The sequence below is a fragment of the Bos indicus genome, chromosome 5, assembly GCF_029378745.1.
Source record: "Bos indicus isolate NIAB-ARS_2022 breed Sahiwal x Tharparkar chromosome 5, NIAB-ARS_B.indTharparkar_mat_pri_1.0, whole genome shotgun sequence".
In the NCBI taxonomy this organism is placed as follows: Eukaryota; Metazoa; Chordata; class Mammalia; order Artiodactyla; family Bovidae; genus Bos; species Bos indicus.
The window spans coordinates 57563053-57590345 of NC_091764.1; the positions used below are offsets into that span (position 1 = coordinate 57563053).

At 39.3% G+C, this 27293-nt stretch overlaps 1 protein-coding gene across 2 annotated transcripts in view; it reads left to right on the forward strand.

The window, feature by feature from the left end:
• SARNP (SAP domain containing ribonucleoprotein) overlaps positions 1-27293 on the forward strand; it is a 49968-nt gene that overhangs the window by 11950 nt on the left and 10725 nt on the right. For both annotated transcript variants that reach the window (XM_019961096.2, XM_019961095.2), the window contains 5 exons: positions 4699-4750; positions 5610-5683; positions 6125-6153; positions 8683-8708; positions 9978-10046. In XM_019961096.2, coding sequence (XP_019816655.1) covers positions 4699-4750; positions 5610-5683; positions 6125-6153; positions 8683-8708; positions 9978-10046 — 250 coding nt within the window. The remainder of the gene's footprint in view (positions 1-4698; positions 4751-5609; positions 5684-6124; positions 6154-8682; positions 8709-9977; positions 10047-27293) is intronic.

Genomic DNA, 27293 nt, shown 5'->3' on the forward strand with positions numbered 1-27293 from the left:
GGTGGTCCAGTGGTCAAGACTGTGAGCTTTCAGTGTAGGGGGCAAAGGGTCAGTCCCTGGTTGGGGAACTAAGATTCCACATGTCATGTGGTGCAGCCCCTCTGTCCCCCCAAAAAAAGAGAAAGGAAAGAAAATTGAATACCTTTGTCTGTACCTCCACCTGACTTCCCAGAGGTTTTCAATATATTCTTTTGAAATATTTTATATGGTATGTGTATATGTATATGTACATACACGATACATATTGTTGGTTTCCTGATTTTTTTCCCACGTATGGAGATCTTTCTATATCATCATATAATGTCCTTATTTAATTATTAGATGTAAAGACTTCCGTGGCATTCCGGTGGTTAAGAGTCCATGCTTCCACTGCAGGGGGCATGGGTTTGATCTCTGGTTGGGGAGCTTAAGTTCCTGCATGCTGTGTGGCAAGGCCAAAAAAAAAAAAAATTAGTTATATAGTAGGCAAGGTTCTAAGTGTTTTACATATATTCTCATCTAATCCTCACATCAGCTGTAAGAAATGAGGATAATTATCCTAGTAAGTGGTAGGTCTCTGTTTTTTTAACTTGTTGTTATACAATATTACACACTTATAAAAAAGTTAAGAGAATGCTATATAGACCCCTATGAACCCGTCACGTAGATTTAGTTGTTAACAACTTAGAATTTTATTCTTTCTGGCAGCTAATAGTACTCCATTCTAAAAGTGAATAGTAATTTCACCAGTCTCCTCCTGTTGATGGATATTTAGATTATTCATAATTGCAAAACATGCAGTGCTGTACCTCCTTATACAATTAATTTTAAATGTATGCAAGTATGTCCAAAGGGTACATTTCTAGCAGGGAATTTGCTGTATTAGAGAGGATATTCCTTTAGTGTTCTATTAGATTTTGTCAAATACTACTGCTTTCTAAAGCCATTTAGTTGTTGCCCATTACAGGAGGTTTTTGTTTATATAATGTGCCTTGAGAAGATGGCCAATGGGATAGCTTTTGGGGTTTTTTTGGTCTTCATATCTTTATTTTTACACAAAGCAGTGCAAAATGAGGCAGTTCTTCAAAGGGTGACTTGGAGCCGGAAATTCCATCCTGAGCGTGAAAGTGTTAGTTGCTCAGTCGTGTCCAACTCTTTGCGACCCTGTGGACTATAGCCCACCAGTCACCTCTGCCCATGGGATTCTCCAAGCTTTTTAAAAAAATTATTTATTTGGCTGCACAGGAACTTAATTGCAGCATACAGACTCTTAGTTGTGTCTTGTGGGATCTAGTTCCCTGACCTAGGTTCCCTGCATTGGCCACTGGACCACTGGGGGAGTCCTGGGATAGCTTTAAAATAGAGAGGTTTTGGGAACTTACATGGTAAGAAGGATCAATGATCAGTGCAAAGAAAGAGGAAAACAGTAGAATGGGAAAGACTGGAGATGTCTTCAAGAAAATTAGAGATACCAACGGAACATTTCATGCAAAGATGGGCACAATAAAGGACAGAAATGGTATGGACCTAACAGAAGCAGAAGATACTAAGAAGAGGTGGCAAGAATACACAGAACTATACAGAAAAGATCTCAGTGACCCAGATAACCACGATGGTATAATCACCCACCAAGAGCCAGACATCCTAGAATGCTAAGTCAAGTGGTCCTTAGGAAGCATCACTATGAACAAAACTAGTGGAGGTGATGGAATTCCAGTTGAGCTATTTCAAATCCTAAAGGATGATGCTACTCAATATGCCAGCAAATTTGGAAAACTCAGCAGTGGCCACAGGACTGGAAAAGGTCAGTTTTCATTCCAGTCCCAAAGAAAGGAAATGCTGAAGAATGTTCAAACGATTGCCCAATTGCATTCATCTCACACACTAGCAGAATAATGAAAAATTATCCAAGCAAGGCTTCAACAGTGAACCGAGAACTTCCATGTGTTCAAGCTGGATTTAGAAAAGGCAGAGATCAAATTGCCAACATCTGCTGGATCATGGAAAAAGGAAGAGAGTTCCAGAAAAACATCTATTTCTGCTTTACTGACTATGCCAAAGTCTTGGACTGTGTGGATCACAACAGACTGTGGAAATTCTTTAAGAGATGGAAATACCAGACCACCTTCTCTGCCTTCTGAGAAATCTGTATGCAGGTCAAGAAGCAACAGTTAGAACTGGACATGGAACAATGGACTGTTCCAAATTGGGAAAGGAGTACAACAAGGCTGTATTTTGTCACCCTGCTTATTTATATAACTTATATGCAGAGCACATCATGCAACATGCTGGGCTGGATGAAGCACAAGTTGGAATCAAGATTGCCAGGAGAAATATTAATAACCTCAGATATGCAGATGACACTCCCCTTATGGCAGAGAGTGAAGAGGAACCAAAGAGCTTCTTGATGAAACTGAAAGAGGAGGGTGAAAAAACTGGCTTAAAACTCAGTATTCAAAAAATGAAGATATGGCATCTGGTCGCATCACCTCATGGCAAGTAGATAGGGAAACAGTGGAAACAGTGACAGACTTTGCAGCATATTAAAAAGAAGAGACATTGCTGACAAAGGTCTGTCTAGTCAAAGCTATGGTTTTTCTGGTAGTCGTGTAGATGTGAGAGTTGGACTGTAAAGAAAACTGAGCGAAGAATTGATGCTTTTGAACTGTGGTGTTGGAGAAGACTCTTTAGAGTCCCTTGGACTGCAGGAAGATCAAACCAGTCAATCCTGAAGAAAATCAGTCCTGAATTAGAAGGACTGATGCTGAAGCTGAAGCTCTAATACTTTGGCCACCTGATGTGAAGAACTGATTCATTGGAAAAGACCCTAGTGCTGGGATCTTTAAATCTTTTTAAAGCAGGAGGAGAAGGGGATGACAAAGGATGAGATGGTTGAATGGCATCACCACCTCGATGGACATGAGTTTGAGCAAGCTCTGGGAGTTAATGATGGACAGGGAAGCCTGGCGTGCTGCAGTTCATGGGGTCGCAAAGAGTTGGACACAACTGAGTGACTGAACTGAGGGCAAGAAGGAAGGTGAAGTAAATACGATGATATAATTAGCCAGTGTGGGTTAAAAACAGTGAAGTTTGAGAATTTGTAGTTATCTTTATAATATGTAAAATATATAATTCTCTTGTTTAGAGGGCTTTAATTTTATCAGTGAATTTCTGAACAAGGAAATTGACTATGTGGGAGAGGTTGTGTTTTTGCTTGTTAGAGGGATAGTAGTGGTTAGACTAAAGTATGTACAGAAGATTTGGGGTCCCTGTAGTTTGGAGAATGTTTTGTGTATGACTGTGAATAGGAGAGAAACTTCTCAGTGAAGAGATGAGATTTCACATGAGTCTCAGAGTATGATGTGTATTTATTGCTTGAGCTTAATTGTGCCTTAGGGAATTGGAACAGATCTGAAGGAAGTGTCCTCTCAGGTTCCCTTTTTGCCTTGAGGTGTACTGATGGGAATGTGGAGGAAGTCATTAGCCTGAGGTTTGGTGAAGAGGACTGCTATTTTAATGGCATTGGACTTCAAGTAAAACATTAAACTTCCATGTCCCTTTCTGCCTGAAGAAAATGAGAGGATTGGGGAAGGAAAGATGATTAAGAAATGGAAAAAAATCAGAAATTTCTTTTTAAAAAATCCTTTAAACATTCAAAAGGAGATCTCCTCACTTTGTCTTCCCTTGATATTCTCCAAAAAGATAACCTCTGTTTCTAGTTTGATCCCCCCCCACCCCTCACCCCTCCCCCCCAGCCCTCCCCCGCAGCCCTCCCCACCACCCCTCTGCTGAAACCAGGGCAATTAAATATTGCAGGACTTAGTTATGGTCAGCAGGGGGCTCCCATTGCTTATCTGTCAGTCCAGGGACCTCCAACAAAAGGATGGAGCAGAGAGTAAGTTCCTGTTCCAGAATTGCTTCCTCTGAAAATGCCATTAAACCATTACTACCTTTCAGGGCATCAAATGGGAAAAGTGTCCGGGATATTGGAACAAAAGCCGCCCATGTCTCTAAATGAGGGACCTTAATGAGACTGGTTATGACCCACAGTTTTATGAGAGTTGTTTGGTGGAGGGTTAATGCCCTTCCATTTATCCTGGGTACTTCCGAACTTTGTCTCCCGCCCCTCTGGTCCCTCCGCTTTTGTTTTCTCTTAAACCTTTTGACTAGTAACTTAGCATGTTTTCCTAATTCAAACTTCCCTTAGCCTTTTTTTCTTCCCACTCCCTTTGGCATTTTTATTTGTCCCACTTTGATTCTTCCAGCTGGAGCTGTGGTCCCATGGGAGATATAAGGGATTTGTAAAAGAAGGAAACCAGACCTTGTAGAGCACTCATTAATTGTGATGAAAATTGAGAGCTGGTATTTAAATAAGGGTTGGAGAAATAGTCATTAGTCCAGAAGTACATTTAAAGTTCCTAAAAGTAAATGAAATGATTTCCAGTGTCCTTTAAACATTTCCCTCAGCTCAGTGTGTTTAACCACAGTTATTTTCTGGTTGCTTTCTTATAGTAAAGTAACTTAGTCTGTTATTTGAACTTTTTTATGAATAGATGACAATTCAAGGAACTAAAAAATCTGATGGGCTTCATGCTTTTTTGGTCTGAAGGGTGGCAGAGAGATATGGGACAGAGAACATGATTCAGGTGAATTCTTAGACAATTCTAAGGTTTCGGTTTAGAATATCAGTTTTTTTGATTTTAAAAATCTCTTTTCCAGGGCAGCAGAGAAAAAAGTGGTAAAAATTACATCTGAAATACCACAGACTGAGGTAGGTCATTGTTTCAGAAGAGCAGTCTCTATATATCTCTCTGTTTCTTACCCTTTATTCTATCTGTGTCATCACTTTAAAATATTTACTCATAGGCAGAAAATCAGTATCAACAGATTGAGGTAGTGATACATTTTTACGCCAGCTATACTTGGGAATATATTTGGACTGGCATAGTTGCCTTTGAAGCCCTAATCTTTTGTATAGTGTTCTGGTCTTAGTGGTAACTCTTTTTAAGATGTTTATAAACTGGAATTAGAGTTTGAGAGGATCATACCTTGAAAAAGATGAAAAGTTAAAAGGGAAGATGTCACTCACCAGTTACTACTAGCTAGCTGAGATAGAAATTTCTCTGGATTCTGTCTCAGAATCTCTGAAATTAGGTTCCAGTCAAGATCTGTGGGCTTTTTTGTACGTTTAAAGTAGAGATGGCATAGGACAATGCTGCTTCATATCTTTTTTTTTTTTTGGTATCTCATTTCTAACTGAAAGAGTACACAACTAGTGTTGGAACCAAGCTGTTCCTTTGATCCATTTTCAAAGGTCAACTAAACACAGCTTTTGTCTTCTTGGCTTGATGTAGAATGTGGGTTTTATTTTATTCCTTCCCTTTTGTTTTTGAGGACATGAATGTAATAATAGTCTTTTTGTATTTGCTTTCTGGAAAGGGCTGTTGAGTTAAGCCCTGGGATGGATACAACCTGATATCCTCTATGATTGTCAGTATAACTCAGTTTAGACCTTAAGAAATTACTCCTTATGTTCTAAAGATACACATCTCTAAATGACTTTTCTCTTAAAAGAACGAAATCAAGAATTGAATTTTTCTCTGCCCTTTCTTTTGTCTGTTATCACTTAGAGGATGCAGAAGAGAGCTGAACGATTCAATGTACCTGTCAGTTTGGAGAGTAAGAAAGCTGCCCGGGCAGCTAGGTGAGTGTTCCCAGCTATTTAGATCTGAGATAGTGATAATATTAAGGTGAGGGGGTGTGGTAGGTTTTAAATATAGTTTATTTTAAGTAGAATAGAGGCCTTGCTGAAAATAAAGGCTCCCTTGGCTCTGTTCAGAACATGTCTGTTGACTGGATGTAGTAGCTGTAGATTGGGTTTTATTAACAAGCAGGGTTTTTGTAATAGGAAAAACACAGGAATTGAGTGTTACTCCCAATTCTGATAAGGCTACATTTTAGTTTATTCTCTGGACTCTTGGTGAGAAAGAGAGTCAACTGAACCTCTTTCATGGAGTTGTTAGAATTAGCTAATGATTGCAAGGCTTGAGATCACAAGCAAGAAGTGCCATATGTACACTTGACACGGATACAAACCAGGAGTGTGAACAGCTTCCTAAAATTTAGCTTGTTTTTCTTTCTACAGATTTGGGATTTCTCCAGTTCCATCAAAAGGTAAGAATATAGAGACTTCTGAAAAAGTTATCTTTATATTTTTACTTTTTTGGCACAACAGATTTTATTTCTCCAAATTAAGGTAAACTTATTACCTCTGGAAGCCTTTAAGAGGTTATTATATTCACCTTTTTGGTTTAGGTAAAGCCATTTTCAAACCTTTCCGGGCAATTTAGAGAAGGTACTAAAGTTTGAGAGAATAGGAAGCAGTGCCAACATTTGTTTTCCTTTTCTTGGATATGTTCAGAGAAGATTCTAGTACCAGCTTTATTCTGGTGTCTCAAATCAGCATATAATTATTATGTACCTGTCCAGTGTTATATTACCTAGTGTGAGTGACAAGAGGAAAAAGTATCTTTTACCTTTTAAGAATTTACAAGGAAATAATCTTGGTTATGCTTAAAGATTTAGCCACAAGGATTATGTCATTGTATTATTTATAGTGATCAATAACTGGAAACAATGTAATATACAATAGAGAACTGGTTAAGTAAATGTGTACCATAGTACAGTTAGAAGACCTTGAAGATGTTTAAAATAATACTGTTTAAAGTTGTTTCTGTCCCATTTGCCAGGAAAGTGGGAAAAGCAAGTTATAAAATTCTTGTAGTATGTTGCCATTTCCCAATACAAGTACATACATGGATAGGAAAAAAGATTAGAGGGATATATAATAAGTTGATAACATTCATTGTCTCTGGTTGGTGGAATTTAGAATGACTTCTTTTTGCTTGTCTTAAGTTTTTAAATTTTTTACAATGAACATGTATCTGTAATAAATTAAGGGAAAAATGTTATTCTTTTTAAAAACAACATAGTACTTGTTCTGAGAGACTTTAAATGTACTTGCCAGATAAAATACAGACTTCCTAGTGGCCTGTTAAAAGTTTCAAGTCTGTGAAGAAAATGTCCTCCAAAGATCTTGTAGAGTTTCACTATGACTTTTAAAAGACCAGCAAAATTCTGATCACTATGGCTACATGCTTTAAAAACAAAATATTTTCTGACATTTCATTATATCAGGAGAGAGATCATAGGGTTGGTAATGGAATAGCAGAAGTTGATATATTTAGTGGTGTTATTTGAAGAAAGACTAAAGGTAAAATTAATGCTTAGCCTGAAAAGGAAAGTTGACCAATAAAATAAAAGGAATATTGTTTTATAAGTGAACATAAAAATGTGTAAATAGTTCCTAGTATGTAGATTATGGTAAAAATCGAGTCCAGGACTTCCCTGGTGGTCCAGTGGTTAAGAATCCCCCTGCCAGCACAGGGGACACAGGTTCCATCCCTGGACCAGAAAGATTCCGTACGCAACTAAAGCCCATCTGCCACAACTACCGAGCCTGTGCTCCCTGGAGCCCATGCTCCACAAGAGAAGCCACCACAAGGAGAAGCCTGTGTACCTCAATGAGGAGTAGACCTGCTCACTCACTGCAGCTAGAGAAAGCCCACGTGCAGCAACAAAGACCCAGTGCAGCCAAGATGAATGAATGAATGAATTTAAAAATTAAAAAACAAAACAGTTTATACCTGAAATTTATAGTGGAAAGTTGGAGCCAGTTGCAGTATTGAGATTGCTTAAACTAAAATTCTGAAAAGTTTTATGTAAATAATTATTGACTAGAATAGGGTTGAGCCTTAGGGGCTAATATGCTGCTTACTTCTAAGTGATAATTTCAGGACAGAACATTGGCTTTAAGTAGCCATAATTTTAACTGTCTATAATAGTAGCTCTGCACCTTTGTCTAGATATGTCTTTCTCTTTAAACAGCTTTATTGAGATATGACTCATATATCATCCAACTCATCCTCTTGAAGTATATAATCCAGTGTTTTTAAAATATATTCAGGTGGTTGTGCAGCTATCATCATAGTCTCATCACCCCCAAAAGAAACGCCATACCCATTAGCTTTTCTCATCTGCTTTTTCTGTCCTCACAAGCAACCACTAAGTTTTTTCTATATATGTTAGTTTGCCTTCATATAAATAGCATCATACAATTCATGGTCTATGAGTGACTGGCTTCTTTCACCTCACATAATGTATTCCAGGTTTATCCCTATTTTAGGATTTCTTTTTATTGTTGGGTAGTATTACATTGTACTGATGTGTACTGTGTTTTATCTGCCCCTCAGTTGACTGTACGGTTGGGATTTCACTTTTTGGCTACTATGGGTAATGCTGCTGTGAACTTTCATATACCAGTTTTTATGTGGTTATGTATTTTCATTTCTCTAGAGGTATATATGTATAAGTAAAATTGCTAGGTCATATGGTAAGTTCTATGTTTAACTCTTCGAAGAACCGCCAGACTTCTCCAAATTGGCTATACTATTTTATGTTCCCAGCGGCAGTGAATGCAGATATGGTCTCTAGATGTCATCTCTGCCTTTTCTTTAACTTTATTACATAAAGGACATTTTTCATATATATGATTTTTATCCTATCTAACTTCAAGACTCTCAGTCAGCTTTTCTTTATGACTTCTAAGAATATAAAATAAAGCTTTTTTCTTTCTTTCTTTAGGCCTGTCGTCTGACACCAAGCCTATGGTAAGAAATCGTTTTGTTTTTTTTTTTTTTCTTTTAACCTTAACTCTATACAGTTAGTTTTAAGTTAGGGATTTCCTCCTTCTCTCCAGATAGAGGAAACAGATCATATGAATTTGGTGACTTGTTTTCAGTACAGTGTTTTATGTTCTGAATAGAATGAATTGTTTGAGGTACTGAGAGGTCAGGAAAATTCTTGCATCTTCAGAGTCATAAACATCTTCCTTCCTACCACCCTCTTAGGAAAAAATGAATAGATTTTGTTAGCTAGAAGATAATCCGTATAACTTCTATGGTACTAGAGTTTTAGACCTCACCGGCAACCCACTCCAGTGTTCTTGCTTGGAGAATCCCAGGGATGGGGGAGCCTGGTGGGCTCCCGTCTATGGGGTCGCACAGAGTCGGACACGACTGAAGCGACTTAGCAGCAGCAGTAGCAGCAGTGGCTTTTGGATAATGTCTAACTTAACTACCACAGGAGAATCTGTGAAAGCGACTTAATGAGTTCTGTCTGTAGATACTGGTCATTTTCAACACTACCTGTTAAATACCAGAGAGTACAGACTAGGATAGTATGTGTTCTGGACTATTATGACTTGTCAGCATGCTTAGAAAATGCAAGCAGATGCTGTGAAATATGTTTCACTTTATGAAATCTTGCTCTTGGAGTTACAGTTCAATAATTAAAGTGAAGGTGAAATGTTTTAATAGTAGTCATGGTTATGAGCAGTGGTAGTAGTAAAGGAAATGTCCCAGATATCCTTATATCATCTTATATATCAAGGCTTCCAAGAAAAAAGAAGTAAGAAAATTGAGTTGGGTACTGGTAGTGCATTTGTCTTCTGAAGAATGGAGAGCTTCAGTGATTGTTTCTGTTTGCTAGGAGATCGAGTTAAGAGTTACCTGCAAAGGCTTGGTATAAAAATTAACAGTTTTGAACTGTGAATGATAGACTTGTTTAGAGGTGATGATTTAGACATTTGTTTGCTTTTTCAAGCAGTGTTTGGCTTACTTTGATCTTAAACCCTGCTTAGGCTTTTGCCACCTTTGATGAATGAAGGAGGCAGGGCTAAATCTCTCACTGCATTCCAGGAGAGGTCTTTTAATAATTAGTGGCATGAATGAGTGCTGCTTAGTTTCCTAATTTGGCACATAGGGTATCTTTGATGTTGTATAGGCTTATTTGAACTCTTAGCTTTGGATCATAGTTTGTACCTCTGTGTTTTCTGTTTTGATTTTTTTTAATATGTTTTTTCCCTTATGTTTTTATAGGTTAACCTGGATAAGCTAAAAGAAAGAGCTCAAAGGTTTGGTTTGAATGTCTCTTCAATCTCCAGAAAGGTAAGGTACTATTTTTGCAACATTAGAGCAGCTTGGGACTGCATAGTTTGGAAATGACTGTCCTAAGAATAGAACTGGCTACTCAGCACTTCATTTAATGCAGTCCTTTGACTATCACCTCCTCTCACTATTGATTACATTATGGGAATTGTTTCGCAGAGTTAATTGTTTTTTTTCTAGATGTTGTTTGAATAACTTCCACACTGGCTGTTAGAGCAAGGTCTATATTTTCCTTAGTTAAGATATTGGATTCAGTGATGTTACATCTGCTTTAACTTCTGATATAGGTATATTAGAAATTAAATAATCAGGGGAAGACAGTCTTGTCATTAGGCAAAGATACCTGAAAATAAAATTTGGAGGTTCTATAGAAAAACACTGAGAAAGTTACTTTATTCTTTCTACCCTTCTGCTAACTGACACTGTTTAGTTTAAGCAAGATGACTTTGTTGACACCATGCCCTGTGGAGTGATCAATTCTACAGGACATTGTTGTGTTTGGAGTTTTGCTAGGCACATTAGAGAAAATGCTAGAGCAAGTAGTCTCTTAATCTTTGTTCTGTGAGAATGAGAGCATATTTCTTGGTTGTTGAGGTGATAGTTGGATTAAGGGAAGATTATTTTAAATCAGAAAAACCATCATTGGAAAAAAAACATTTCCCACTCAAGTATGGAAGCATTTAGCTCTCTAGAAATCCATTGGAAAAAAATGATCTGACAGTAGTTATACTTTTGCTCAGAAAAAAAGCTGAGCATATAAAAGTTGTGTCCCTATGTGACTCATAACCTTGAACACAACTGTGCTTCATCTTCCTTCCCTTTGGGTTGTATTTTTTATGTTTACCAGAAATACAACATCGTGTCTTTTTTTTTTTTTTTTTTTTAATTTTATTTTTAAACTTTACAATATTGTATTAGTTTTGCCAAATATTGAAATGAATCCGCCACAGGTATACATGTGTTCCCCATACTGAACCCTCCTCCCTTCTCCCTCCCCATACCATCCCTCTGGGTCGTCCCAGTGCACCAGCCCCAAGCATCCAGTATCGTGCTCGAATATGGACTGGCGACTCATTTCATACATGATATTATACATGTTTTAATGCCATTATCCCAAATCTTCCCACCCAACATCATGTCTTTTTGCCCAACTTGATTCTGAGACCATAGGTATTCAGTAGGAGTATTTGGTGGTTTATGTGGACTGAAATAAGGGAGTTGAGAGGGAGGCAGAATATATAATTCTTAAACCACCATATAGCTTAATTGGGAAGAGTTACTATAAACCAAAAGTCATTTGTGTTTTGTTAGATGGTCAGGGGAAAGGGTGCCTTTTATCTGTGGCCCTGATTTTCATCTTGTCTCCTTTTGTATATGAGGCCTCAGTATCTGAGAATCTCAGCAATAACTGCACTCCTCTAGGGAATTGTATTAGTTTGTGTGTTGGAAGGCAGAGGTACAAAAGGTACCCACTGAACTGAGATGGTATCATGATACTGAAAAATGAAGCAGCTGCATATAATAGGTGGATTAGTTTATTTAGTGTAACTTACTTACAGGTAAGATCAGGTAGCAGATAGGATAAGGTTGCATTTTGCTACCTCAAAGTATTGGCAGCTGTACTCTATACTGTGGAGGGGCCATTGGGGCTTTTTTTGTATTTAGTTAACCCAGGGTTTGAGGGTACATGCTTGGAAACAGGAAGTATATTTCCAAGTCAAGGTTATAAATGGGTAACTAGTCTCATGGATGCCGAGAATACATCATTGAAAGCCTTCATTGTTTCAGAGACTGAATAACACAAAGGCCACCTAGACCTCATGATCATTAAACAATATTAACTACAAAGTCCTTGATGACAGAGAAGAGATTTACTAAACAGTACAGCTCTAGGTAGGGTCAGTGGAAGGACAGGAGGAGCTGAATGGATCCAAGATGGCATCAGTTATGCTAACAGCCATACATTATATGTTCAATCAAAATTAACAAAATTGGACATTGTATCTCCTACTACTTAGCTCATATAGACCCATTCCTGAGAGGAATTTGTGTGTTGCTCTGTGCTGTCCACCTAACTCATGCAAGGACATCAGTCTTTTCCCTTCTCTGGAGTCTTTCTCTATATTTGACCTGTTTTCAGCCTCCACAGGATGCTGAGTAAAACATGAAAAGATATATTTATTAATTTTGAGCAAATTACTGAACTTCTTTATTCCTCATCTATAAAACTAGGAGTAATACCTAACACCGTGTTGTGGAGAATAAATAATTGTAATAAATAATTGCAATTCCCTAACATAGAAGCAACAGTTAGAACTGGACATGGAACAACAGACTGGTTCCAAATAGGAAAAGGAGTACGTCAAGGCTGTATATCGTCACCCTGCTTATTTAACTTATATGCAGAGTACATCATGAGAGACGCTGGACTGGAAGAAGCACAAGCTGGAATCAAGATTGCCGGGAGAAATAGCAATAACCTCAGAAATGCAGATGGCACCACCCTTATGGCAGAAAGGGAAGAGGAACTAAAAAGCCTCTTGATGAAAGTGAAAGAGGAGAGTGAAAAAGTTGGCTTAAAGCTCAACATTCAGAAAACGAAGATCATGGCATCCGGTCCCATCACTTCATGGGAAATAGATGGGGAAACAGTGGAAACAATGTCAGACTTTATTTTTCTGGGCTCCAAAATCACTACAGATGGTGACTGCAGCCATGAAATTAAAAGATGCTTACTCCTTGAAAGGAAAGTTATGACCAACCTAGATAGCATATTAAAAAGCAGAGACATTACTTTGCCAACAAAGGTCCGTCTAGTCAAGGCTATGGTTTTTCCTGTGGTCATGTATGGATGTGAGAGTTGGACTGTGAAGAAGGCTGAGTGCCAAAGAATTGATGCTTTTGAACTGTGGTGTTGGAGAAGACTCTTCTTGGACTGAAGAAGACTCCTTCCCTTGGACTGCAAGGAGATCCAACCAGTCCATTCTGAAGGAGATCAGCCCTGGGATTTCTTTGGAAGGAATGATGCTGAAGCTGAAACTCCAATACTTTGGCCACCTCATGCAAAGAGTTGACTCATTGGAAAAGACTGATGCTGGGAGGGATTGGGGGCAGGAGGAGAAGGGGATGACAGAGGATGAGATGGCTGGATGGCATCACTGACTCGATGGACATGAGTCTGAGTGAACTCCGGGAGTTGGTGATGGACAGGGAGGCCTGGTGTGCTGCGATTCATGGGCTCGCCAAGAGTCGGATACGACTGAGGACTGAACTGAACTGACTGAACATAGTGACACTTTGACCCTCAATATAAAGTGTAGTTTTCTTCCTTAGTTTTCAGTTCAGGTTTTATCACTTTGAGTCAATTAACCTCTGTTTCAGTTGATAATTGATAAGATTTTAGTTCCCATTTTAAATTCTAAGGAGTTAAAATGAGATAATGTAGTTGGGAGAACTCTGTATGAGCTCTGTTCTAACATTCGTTGTCACACTTGTGTTCTAGAGTAATGCTTCGCAAGTTCTGTGGTGAAAGTCTAGTTTTTAAAATTTTCCCATTCATTGTAGAGAGGTACTTTTGTAAAGTAAAAATGTCAAAGACAAGTTAAATTACTTTGGAAGTTTTTAAATGGTTTTTGAACTTATTGCAGGCTGGTAACAGTCTGGGGGTCAAGCATTAGGAGGCAGACTACATTTTGAGTAGCACTATACTATATATGGTTTCTTCTGAGGACCACTTTTCTTGTAAACTTGTGACTTTCTGCGATGTTCTCTTTGAGTATAGATTCCATTTGCATTGATCATAAATCCTGATTTTCAGAATTATCCTATTAGCAATGGTTTGCTCTAATTTGCCTCATAAACCAGTAAAATGCGCGAGAAAATGTCCTTGCTGTTTTTTGCTGAGCACCACTGTTCCATAGAACTTTCTGTGATGATGGAAACATTCTACACAGTGTTGTTCTATTGAATAATCTGTTATCTAATACAGGCATACCTCAGAAATATTGTGAATTCAGTTACAGACCACCACAGTACAGTGAATATTGCAATAAAGTGAGTCACAAATAAGTAGTGTACATACCTAAATTGAAAAGTACTTTATTGCTTAAAAAAAGTGCTATCATGAAGGAAATATTACATGTGGTTTAACATTTATATAATAAAATATAAATCATATGCTGTGTGGAGTTGTCAGTTCAGTTTAGTCCCTCAGTCGTGTCCGACTCTTTGTGACCCCATGGACTGCAGCACGCCAGGCCTCCCTGTCTATCACCAACTCCCAGAGTTTAGTCAAACTCATGTCCATTGAGTTAGTGATGCCATCCAACCATCTCATCCTCTGTGTCCCCTTCTCTTGCCTTCAATCTTTATTGGACACCTACCGACCCAGGGAGTTCATCTTTCAGTGTCCTGTCTTTTTGCTTTTTCATACTGTTCATGGGGTTCTCAAGGCAGGAATACTGAAGTGGTTTGCCATTCCCTTCTCCAGTGGACCACATTCTGTCAGAACTCTCCACCGTGACCTGTCCATCGTGGATGGCCCTACACAGGCATGGCTCATAGTTTCATTGAGTTAGACAAGGCTGTGGTCCATGTGATTAGATTTGTTAGTTTTCTGTGATTGTGTGTGGAGTTATAGACAAATATATTTGCTAGGCAGTTTCTTAAAACAACAATGAGGTTTGCCACATTGTTTATCTGTACTGTGCAGTGCTATTTAATATCTTGCCTACAGAATAAGTTCTTTCAGAATTGGAGTCAGTGCTTTCAAACCCAACTGCTGCTTTATCAACTAAGTTTCATCTTTTGTTGTCGTTTCAGCAGTATTCACAGCATTTTAACCAGGAGTATATTTCATCTCAAGAAATCACTTTCTTTTTTTAAAAAGTTTATTTTGGCTGTCCTGGGTCTTCATTGCGGCACCTGGGCTCTTTGTTGCTGCTTGAGAGCTTTTTCTAGTTGTGGTGCGCAAGCTTCTCATTGTGGCTTCTTTTGTTGCAGAGCACTGGTTCTAGAGTGTGGGCTCAGTAGTTGTGGCATACCTTAGTTGCCCCAAAGTATATAGGATCTTAGTTCTTGGACAGGGAATTGAAGCTGTGTCCCCTGCATTGGCAGGCAGATTCTTAACCACTGAACCACCAGGGAAATCCCAAGAAACTGCTTTCTTAGCTCATCCATAAGCAACTCCTCATCCATTCAAGTTTTACCGATTTTCTGCAATTCAGTCCCATCTTCAGGCTCCACTTCTAATTCTGATTCTTTAGCTGTTTCCACCACATCTGTAGTTAACTTCCTGTACTGAAGTCTTGAACTTCTCAGAGTCACCTATGAGTGTTGGAATCAACTTTCTCCAAACTCCTGTTATGTTGATTTTTTTACCTCTTTCCATGAATCAAAATGTTCTTGATGTCATCTAGAATGGTGAATCATTTCTAGAAGCTTTTCAGTTTGCTTTGCCCAGATTCATCAAAGGAATCACTACATGTGGCCTTATGAAAAGAATTTCTTAAATAAGGCTTGAAAGTTGAAATTATTCCTTGATCCATAGGCTGCAGAATGGATGTTGTATGAGAGGGAGTGGAAACATTAATCTCACTTTACATCTCTGTCAGAGCTCTTGGGTGACCAGGTGCATTGTCAAGGAGTAGAAATACTTGGAAAGTAATCTTTTTTCCTGAATAGTAGGTCTCAACAGTTGACTTAAATTATTCAGTAAGCTGTGTTGTAAGCAGATGTGCTGTCATACAGGCTTTGTTGGTCGATACACAGAACACAGGCAGAGCCCCAGGATTTTCAGAATGGTAAATGAGCATTAGCTTTAACGTAAATTCACCAGCTGCATTAGCCTCCTAACAAGAGCGTCAGCCTGTCCTTTGAAACTTTGAAGCCATTAACCTCTTCTCTAGCTGTGAAAGTCCTAGATGGGATCTTCTTCCAATATAAGGCTGTTTCATCTACATAGAAAATCTATTTGATGTAGTCATCTTCATTAATTGTTTTATATATATATATGTTATCATATATAGTTAGTTATATATATATATGGATATATATAGAAAATCTATTTGATGTAGTCATCTTCATTAATTGTTTTATATATATATATTAGTTATCATATATATATATATGGATAGTTTGCTGCAGCTTCTACATCAGCATTTGCTGCTCCTTGTACTTGTATGTTATGGATGTGGCTCTTTCCTTAAAGCTCAGGAACCAAGCTCTCTAGCTTCAGAATTCTTCAGCTTTGTTTCCTGTCTCAGCAGCCTTAATAGACTTGAAGAGCGTTAGCACTTGGCTCTGGATTAGGCTTTGATTTAAGAGAAGGGGACGACAGAGGATGAGATGGCTGGATGGCATCATCGACTCGATGGACATGAGTTTGAGTGAACTCCGGGAGTTGGTGACGGACAGGGAGGCCTGGCGTGCTACAATTCATGGGGTCGCAGAGTTGGACACGACTGAGCAACTGAACTGAACTGATGGCTTTTTGATCTTCTAGCCAGACCACTTGAATTTTTTGTTCATATTAGCAATAATGCTGTTTTGCTTTTTTATTCTAATGTTCATTGGAGTAGCACTTTTAATTTCCTTCAAGAACTTTTCCTTTGCATTCACATCTTGGCTAACTGCTTGGTGTAAGTGGCCTAGCTTTTGGTCTGTCTCAGCTTTTGACATGTCTTTCTAACTTTTGATTTAAAGTAAGAGATGTACAATTCTTCCTTTCACTGGAACACTTAGGTGCCATTGTAGGGTTATTAGTTGGCCTAATTTCCATATTTCTGTGTCTCAGGATATAGGGAGGCCCAGGAAGAGGAAGGGATAAGGAAATGGCCATGGCCTGTGGGTGGAGCAGTCAGCGCACATATATTTATTAAGGTGACTGTCTTATATAGGCATGGTTTGTGGTGCCCCCAAACAGTTACTACTGTAACATCAAAGATCTCTGATCACAGATCGCTATAACAAATATAATAACAACGATAGAAAGGTTTGAAATGTAAGAATTACCAGAATGTGACACAGACATGAAGTGAGTGAATGCTGTTGGAAAGATGGCTCCAGTAGACTTGCTTAACACAGGGTTGCTGCAGACCTTCAGTTTGTGAAAAGTATGCTATCTGTGAAGCACAATAAATCAAAGCATGATAAATCAAGGTATGCCTCTATACTTGTCAGTAGTTACATGTAGTTATCACCTGAAATGTAGTTAATGTGACTAGGAACTGAATTTTTAATTGTTTTAAATCTAAATAGCCACATGTGCATTGGACAACTCAAGTCTAGCTTTTATCTCCCACACAGCTTTCATACTTGAAAGTAGCATAGAAATCCTTTATCAGACCACTTATTTGGACCACTGTTTCCATTGCCCAGAATGTTTTAGTACTTGTAGAATATAAACAGTTTCAGAGTGAATTTGTTGGAGGAGAGAAATTAGAGGAAATGCAATGAAATAAGAAGGGTTAAGTTATTTGTGGCTGCACTGGGTCTTCATTGCTGCTTGACCTTTCTCTGATTACGGCGAGCAGGGGCTCCTCTCTAGTTGTGGTGCACAGACTTCTCATCTTGGGGTCTTCAGTAGTTGTGACTCTCAGGCTCTAAAACACAGATGAGAGCCTGTAGTATTTCTGGTGAACTAGCAGAGATAGTAGTTGTGGTGCATGGGCTTTATTGCCCCATGGCATGTGGAATTTTCCTGGACCAGGGATTGAACCTGTGTCCCCTGCATTGGCAGGTAGATTCTTAACCACTGGACCACCAGGGAAGTCCAAGAAGAGGAAGTGTTGTTTTTTTCAAGTAACTTTTTTTCTAGGACTTAAGTGTCCTGGACCCAGATCCTAAAATTGCAACCAGCTACATTTTCTGTAACAGTTGTTTGGTTCAAAGTGTTGTATTTAACAGTTCTCTATCACGAGAAATGATTTGCAACCTAGTATTTGGTTGGCCAGAGGTTAGTGATATGATTAAATTTGTATTTATGAAACAACCAGATTAGCAGTTATGTTCACTTCATCCTGGGGTCCTGGGTTCCAGTATCGCCTCCTCCTTTGTAATTTGGTCATTTGTCTTTTAAGTTTTATAGATCTCTCGGCACAGATACGGTACAGATAATGGAGGTTAGTAGGTGGTGTGGAAATACCGCCTCTTCATCCTAGTTTCCTAGAAGGGGCAATGAGAGACCCACCTCCTATTGTCTCATCGCATAGAGTTTGTGTTTCCTTGATCCAGCTTGAGGTTCTTGTTGCATCCTGTTTTCTCTCCAGCAGATTCCACTGTAAACCAGTGGATATGATAGAATCTGTGAGAGGAGTGAGCATAGTGTTTGTGACAGATTTTTTTTTAACTGTCACAATCTGACCATCTCCAGCATGTTATAAATTTGAGAATTTGAGTATCTGCTATCAGTTATAGGCTGATTTCTGCTTGACAGCTCACGTATTTCAGCTTTCAGGTCCACAAGTATACTGTATGCTTTCCAGGTGGCTCAGTGTTACGTAAAGAATCTGAGGTGCAGAAGATGTGAGTTTGATCCCTGGGTCAGGAAAATACCTTGGAGAAGGAAGTTACCACCCACTCCAGTATTCTTGCCTGGGAAATCCCATGGATAGAGGAGCCTGGCAGTCCATGGGGTCGCAAAGAGTGGACATGACTTAGTGACTAAACAACAACAGTATACATGTTAGGCAATACACAGAAACTTAAAGAAGTCTGGCTCCCCCCTCCAGTCATCTTCCCTCTTTCCCCCTGCTCAAGAAAGGCCTGTCCATTCATGTTTCTAGCTCAGGTCTCAGTGAATAGAATCCTATTGGTTTAGGATAATAGGAAGTGACAGGGCAAAGAATGGCACTGGCATTTATAGACATTTTTTACACAAGAGGCTGTAAATTGTCCCTTCCAACTCTTTGGACTATTAGAGGATAGAATGGCATGCCTTTTCTCCTATAAGCCTCACAGTGACTCTGGGCTGAGAAACCTCCTACCCCCTCAAACGAAACAAAACCCAGATAAATAACCTCTGCCTAGTTGGTTCTGATTGATCACCAGCTAAGTTTTCAGTCTTGTGCTTGACTGGTTGTGTTTTTTTTTCCTTTCAGTTAGTTTTCCAAGCCTCCTAAGAGAAATAGTGTTTAGATCAGTCCTCTTGGTGAAGGACTTGGCCTGGCATATAAGAAATTCATCTCTAAAAGGAATGGATAAGGGAAATAGATGGGAAGCCAGCTCAGTTAATATATGATGGTCATAGTACATTAAGTCTGGGCTTAGAAATGTGTTATTAACTGATGTAGCTGATTTGAATGGATTATAGTTTTTGTTTGTTTTCAAACATTAACATGTTTGGAAAAGTGAAAATTGATGCTTTAGGAAGTTGCAGAAAATCCAACTAGGTAAATTCTACAAAGAAACAAAAATATCTGGCCCAGGCACTAAGCAGAAAACTGGAGTGTGGTTTACATTTTTCTCCCTTCCTGACAGTGTGAGGGGCATGTTATGGCTTCTTGATTCTTGATTAGTAGTAGTAAATATTGACGTTAGTACATCTTCCTTTCTTTTCTACTAAGATTCTGCTGAGTTTTCACTACTTGTAGTTCTTCATATAGGTAACTGTCCTCATGAGTTATCTTAAGGGACCTGTAAACCCTAAAGGCTACTTTTTCCATATTTGTGGGTTTTGCCAGTTTTCTTTACTGTGAATATTCTGTGTTATACAGTTTTAGGATATAAAAAGCTTGAAAACAAATACTCCTCTACTGACTGTCTTCTTGTTGCTGGAGCTGGTAGCTGGAAGAATCTTGGGTGGCTGCAGTGATAAGTTTCATGAATCATTTGTATAATTCTTTATTTTTGCTCACTGTTGGTGGGGATGAACCACTTCAGAATGAGAGAGAGATTGAACCTGCCTTGTTTTTGAGGAACTTGTCACTGAAATGTGTTGAGATATCAAAGAGAAAGTTGGGACAAAGAGTCAGTTCCACCTATAAGAGGACACCAGTGTCTTGTAGCATATAGACTTCATTATGGCTTGTCTCCATTCATGCTCTTCTGGGAGGCCTATTTGATTCTATCACGATTCCCTTCCACCATCTGAAATAAATGAATGTCTGTTTCTCCCTTTGAGCAGTGGGTTTTGATACAGAGGTTAGTCAGTTGGATATGGAGAGAAGGAAGTTCACACTATAGATTTAGAATTTTAGGGAATTCCCTGGTGGTCCAGTAGTTAGGAGTCCACGCTTCCACTGTCGGGGGCCTAGGCTCAAATCCTTAGTCAGGGAACTAAAATCCCACAAGCTGCATGACATGGCCACAAAGAACAAAAAAGAAGAATTTGGTCACCAGCCTTCTTAGAGTTTTTAATTGGGATTTGTTAGAGTTTAGGCATGTGTATACAAACCTTTTCCAAAGGAAGGACTTCCCTGGGGGTTCAGTGGTTTAAGGCTGTATGCTTCCAGTGCAGGGGTCATGGTTCAGTCCCTGTTTGAGGAGCTAAGTAAAATTCCATGTGCCACACAGCATCCCTCCCCCCCAAAAAAATACAAAGGAAGAACTGTGGGACAATGCATATGACATTGAAACTATAAGAGCTCTGAGAAACCATAAGCTATGGTGAGGAATTTAGTAGGATTTTTTTTTTTTTAAGGAGTAAAAGATTAGATCCCAGGATAAGTTGGGAAAGTAACATGCTGAGTAGGCTTGGATTCTTTCTATCCACATATACTTAAGCAACAGTAATTGGGCCAAGTGCAAACTTAATCCTCTATTTCCTTTTCTCAGGGTGCCCCATGAGATCAAGAAAAATGCAAGTAGTAGGATTGTAGATAGAAAAAATGTCAGTATAGATCCTCTCAGTCATTGTATTTCATTGATAAAGGGCTTTGGGGGAAAATTTCCCTCCCTTCATCCTCCATCCTAGATTGTCAGTTTCCCAAAAAATGCTTCTTCCACTTGAAAAATTATATTATTTTAACTTACATGAATCAACAAGAAAAGATAAGAACAGGTTATATATTAGAAAGAGATGGCAGTTGAGAGTGGCTGTCAAGAGAAGATGAATTTCAGAAAAGCCAAGACTAACCCCACATAGTCCTCAGCATTTCTGGAAGCTTTTGGACCCCAGCCAAAATCTAACCAATCCTTTAAATCCCCTTCTGCTGCTGCTGCTGCTAAGTCGCTTCAGTCGAGTCCGACTCTGTGCGACCCCGTGCGACCCCGTAGAGTGCGGCAGCCCACCAGGCTCCCCCATCCCTGGGATTCTCCAGGCAAGAAAACTGGAGTGGGTTGCCATTTCCTCCTCCAATGCATGAAAGTGGAAAGTGAAAGTGAAGTTGCTCAGTCGTGTTCAACTCTTAGCGACCCCATGGACTTCAGCCCACCAGGCTCCTCTGTCCATGGGATTTTCCAGGCAAGAGTACTGGAGTGGGGTGCCATTGCCTTCTCCGAAATCCCCTTCTAATTCATAATAATTTAAAAATAAATATTTGTTTTTTTTTTTTCTTCTGCCTCCTCCTTTAAGATAAAAAACACATGCTGCTTCTATACCCGTCCATTTCTATACCCGTCCATTGGAACGAACCTTGAGGGAGTGGTAAAGGAGCTGTTTAAAGAGGAAACAATAGGGAAAACTCTCTGACCTCAGTTTATCCCCTCATCTGGTTCTTCATTTGTCCCTGCTGAGGAACAGAACTTGTCTTTTGTCTGTAACACAAATACATCTTTACCTCCCTCCTTCCCACTTCCCCCCCAACCCACTCTTCTCACTCCCTTCTATTATGGTTCCAATCAATGATGTCATTATGTGTGCCATTGAACCACTTGGCTATAGAAATTTGGAAGAGCAAAGAGGCAGAATGGAATTTTTCTCCTGCCCAGGACTGTTGAAAATGTATTCTAATTTTAACTAGAGAAATAGGAGTCAAGTTTTTCTTTGCTCAACTTCTACCCTCCCTCTGTGCCCTAAACCTCAGACAGACACTTTTTCCCTGGCTATGGATGAGAAGAAAATTGTGAAGAAATGTTAGGAGTATAAATTGAGTATTTTAGAGGAAAAACTTTAAAAATTGGGGGAAGCAAGATGAAATTTTTGGTGCTGTGTCAACACTTATGGTTAATGTTTTGCTCTGTTCACTGTAAATTGGATTTTTGAGAAGTTTCTAATAGAGGGTTATACTTCCCTAAGGTGTGTGGAATCTTGTACCATTTCACTTTATTTTTCTCTTATTTCATTAATTTCATTTGAACCCAAAGAACTAGAGGTATGAAAGTTTGTAGTAAGGAAAAACTCAGTCTTTTTTATTTACTATGCTTGATACCCCACCCCCACTAATGTCTTCGCATTCCTTCTTCTAACATGTCAGAACTGATGACTTTGATAAAAAACAAGTTTTATGCCTCTCTGTGGTCCCCCTTAGTCTTTGCCCCAGGAGTAAACAAACTCTGGAAGAGGAGGGGAATACTACATTCTTTTGAGTCTGCTTTACTTTTAAATACCTTTAACTGTTTTTGCCAACCAAGTTCTTGAGGTGAGATCATTCTCTGAATACCAGTTTTTAATTTTTATTTACTAAAAAAATTTTTTTGGCTGTGCCTCACAGCACATGTCATCTTAGTTCCCCAACCAGGGATCAAACCTATGCCCCCTGCAGTGAAAGCACAGAGTTTTAACCACTGGACCACATGGGAGGTCCCTGAGTGCCAGTTTTTTAAAAGGTGCCACTCTTAGTAGCATAAGATTTTTAAAACCCATCTGTAAATCATACCTGATTGTATGTCTAGTTGTATGTCTTAATTTTGGGGTGACCAGTAAGCTAGCCTGGCTGTCTTAAGCAGAGTAATGGCTGTCCAGTCTCCCTGTGCCTGCTCAGTCCTTCAGTCCTCTCTGATTCTTTGCGACCCCATGGACTGCAGACCACCAGGCCTCTCTCCATGGGATTTCCTAGGCAAGAATACTGGAGTGTTTTGCCATTTCCTTCTCCAGGGGATCTTCCCAACCCTGGGATTAAACCCATCTCCTGTATTGGCAGGTGGATTCTTTATCATTGAGCCACTTGGGAAGCCATAGATACTCTCCCTGGCTCGGGGGAAATGTGAACTAACTGTCTGAATCCAAATCTGTCAGTCTTTCAAAATCTGTATGGAAGGAAAAAGGAGGGGGTTGATGTTTGTTTGTTTGTTTCGCGGGGATTTTGTTATGTGTTTGTGTTATTAATTCTTGGGAGGATATGTAATTTTAGTGTTCAGAAGTTCTTCATGATGTGAGAGCAGTAGCATTGTAGGAATATTTAAGATGTATTTTAATACTTGAGTAATACTGTTTGTTGGGTTAACATTGCTAAGGAGTGGTAACATTTTAAAGAATACAAATGGGTTTGATTCAAGTAAGGTTTGATAATTACATAGCTCATTTTCTTATGTACTCACCAAAATAGTAAAGTTGCTTTTTATGCCTGAAAGCTGAATCGGGTCAAAGAAAATCCTATAGATTTTGGAGTTGGGAATGGGAATCAGATCATGAGATGTTTTATAGGAAGATCCTTGGTAGTGATGTTTGCAAACTAGCAAAGACCCTGTTTTTAATGAAATCTAAAGTCCCTTGTTAAGATTTAGAAAATGTTAACTTCCTTCCTCTCTTCCCTTTCCTTTACTACTCTTTTCTCATATTTTTTAAGATAATATTTTAACCCATTACCTTCTCATCCCCAGAGCAGATTGTTGGGACAGATATAGAAATGTATTTTCAGAGTGTCCCACATTGGGATTTTATATATACATTGAATCTTTAAATCCCTAGCAGTGGGACGTCCCTGGTGGGCTAGTGGCTAAGACACTGCGTTTGCAGTCCATGGGGCCCAGGTTTGATCCCTGGTCAGGGAATGAGATCCCACATGCTGCAACTAAGACCCAGTGCAGCCAAATAAAACAAATAAAATATATTTAAAAAAAAATCCCTATTAGTGAAGATACCTTATTGAGAAGGAGATCATTTTTGAAATACTTGGTGTCTGGGTATTAGAAAGTATTTATTGGGTGAGAAGTTTATTCAGGTATAGAGTAGAGGAGGCAGTTTTAGAGTTTTTACTATCCTGTTCATGCTTGGGTATGAAATGTTTCAGGAGGAAGAGCAACTGGAAATGAACAGATGCACAAGATGAGAGGTTTTATATGATGGATCTCTTTAGTGCTCTAAATGAACAAGCAAAACATATGAGCCTTAAGACAAGAGCATCTGTTCTGTCTGTTCTCCACTTCATTGAAACTTCCTCTGTATCAGTTCTATAGAAAAAAAACAAAACAAAACCTTTGTGTGCTTGAACCTGTTTGCCTCTCTTTTCCCCACATGCCTGAGGTGTTCCCTGATCTTGTTTTGGCATGTTCTTCCTGTATTGAACTGCACTGGTAAGAGTGTCTGCTCCTCTATTTCATTTCTAAGAAGGCAGCATGACTCGTGTCCCTTAGAGTCAGCTGTGATTCCTTTCATTTTCCCTTCACACTCCTGCAACTGAGATAACCTGTTTGTAGGAAGCAAAAGCTTTTTTGGAAGGCCCCTAGTACTTTGGGGGAAAATTTGGAGTGGACTGGCAGCCTTGTTTGGTTTTGTGAGGTTTTGTTGTTGAGGCTGGGAGATTGGGGGGTTTTTGTTTGTTTTGTTTTGTTGGTCTGTACTGTCTCAAAGCTATTTGCAATTACTCCCAACTGTTGCTGCATGTAAAAGTTACCAGGGGTCTCTTACAATTCCCTAGGCTCTTCCTTTTGAGATTCAGATTTTATAAGTTGGGGTGAAGCCAGAAATCTTGTCTTTTAAAATATCTCAGGGGAAAAGAAACTGTTTTCCTAGTGTTCATTGTAAATTTTTGAATGCTCAGGTAACTGTAGTCCTTCATTCTCTGTGTATTTTAGTTAAGACAGAATTTGCTTCCCCTCAGAAGTTTTTAGCTTCCCTCTACTGACTTCTTGACATTTCTGCCAAGCTCTGCATCACTTATCCTTAAGAGCAGCAGCTTCCTGGCTTTTAAGTGAGGGAGGTTGGGATTTTAATAGAAATTTGGCTTCCAGGGGTCTCAAGTGTGAAGCCTTCATTTCCTCCACGTTCCTTGCTTTGTCCTACAATCAGCTAGAGCAAGACCGAGACGACCTCCTCCTCGGGGGTTAGAAAAGAGTGGGGGTTGGGGGAGAAGCTTGATTTGGACAAGAGAAAAAGTGATGGGAGCTGGTGACTCAGGAGAGTATTTGGTTTGAGCTCTACTGGGGCTTTAGATACTGTAAAGATACGAGGAGATACAGTTCTTGGTCATCTCTACTTCTGGTGTAGTTTTACAGTTCTTGGCACCCTTCTAGCCCTAGAAAGTTGATTCTGATCTTAATAGCTAAAAGATTATTGAGAGTAAGTAAGATTGTAGTATTGGGAGATGTGTTGTGTGTACGTGTGTGGCAGGCACATTGGAGTATCTCTTTACTCTGTGTGTGCTAAGATCATGGCATACCCTCTGCTAGTCCAGTCCTTCACTTTTAGTCCTGCTTAGGCTCTGTGCATTGGTCTTTAGGACCACCTCAAGTTCTGTGGACTGACTGGCATAAAGGCTCAGGAATAAACATGTTCAAATGAATATCAGAAACTGGGGCAGGGAGGTGACAGCTGTGTGTTTAAGCATTGAAGTGTTTCTGAGAGAAAAACCATCAGTTGCTGTCATTCACTCTGAGAGTATGAAATTAGAAGCCCACTCACCCTGGAGTGTTTCATAACCTTTACCTCTGGGAAGTCAAGGCCATGTCATTATTAATCTACCATCGCCTGAAAGCCCCCAGGCTCTGCTTTTCATCCTGCCATCAGTCACATGGCAGTGAAAGTCAGGAAAGTCACCAGAAGGCTCCTGCTTTCCTTTTTGCCTTACTGTTACCTTACATTCCCTTGGAAAATCAGATTGGCCTGAGAACGGTTAACATCTTAGTGTGGTAATTCATTTTAAAAAAGAGGCAGTTATTTGGGTTTTTTGCAAACTGTGATCTTCGTTGCTCACTATCAGCCTCCTTTCCATCACTCCAGGGAAAAGACTTCTGAGAAAATAACTGTTAAAGAAGTATTTTTAAAAAGTGGCATGGTTTAGGTCCTGTTGGGAATATACATGAGACTCTTACATTGAACAGTGTTGGATGTGAACAATAGCTCAGTCTTTAAAACAGCTATAGGAGAAGGGCCAGTTCCAACTCAGCAGTACCTCAGCTTCCCTGAAATGCCCCTTTCTACTTGTAAGGATATATCTGACTGAATTTAGATTGGAATTTCTGCTTCTCACACACAGTATAAGAAGGGATGATATGAGTGAGCTGACCAGAAAAAAATACCTGGCTTGGTTAATTATTTTGGTTCCCTATCAGAATAGTAAGGCTATCTCTTATTTGAATTCAGTAAGTCCTCTTGCTTTGTGTTTGAGAATTTACTGAGTTCAGACTCCCTACACGAGCCTGGGTTATATTTGGGTCACTGTTGTTTTGTTTCTCCTAGTTTCTCTCTATGATCCAGAGTGACATTGGTAATAAGATGGAAAAAGGTGAATGCTTTTAACACAGAGCCCATGGGGTGCTAAATTAAGTCAGAATGGACACTTTTTGGTAGAGCAAATAACCCTAACACAGTAAACTTGAAACAGTATTCTTTATTGGATTCAGGATAAAATTAGTAAGTTTTGAAAAATGTTCACTTGAATTTGAATCTTGAAGACACGGGTTTTGTTTGGAAGATAGAGCTGGAACTCCGTTTGGGTAGAGGTTTTATCTTTGGTACTTTTTGTCATAAAAAGAGGCAGTCACTTTAGAAAGCATCTATGATATTCAGGCTGCCAGTTGTTGCAGCTGGTCCTCCACTTGGGACTTAATTTCTGGGTACGGTGTATACACCGTGAAAACATTGGCAGGAACTCTTAATTTAAAAATTCTAGGACTTCCCTGCTGGTCCAGTGGTTAAGAATCCACTTGCCAATGTAAAGGACACAGGTTCAATCCCTGATCTGGAAAAATGCAGCACGCCGGGGGGCAACTAAGCCTGTGGGCCACAGCTACTGAGCCTGAGCTCTAGAGCCTGGGAACTGCAACTACTGAAGCCTAGAGCCAGTGCTCCTCAACAAGAGAAGCCAGTGCAGTGAGAAGCCCGCATACGGGAACTAGAGAGAGCACCTGCTCTCCACAACTAGAGAAAGCCTGCACACAGTTAACAAAGACCTCCTGCAGTCATAAATAAATAAATAATTTTAAAAAATA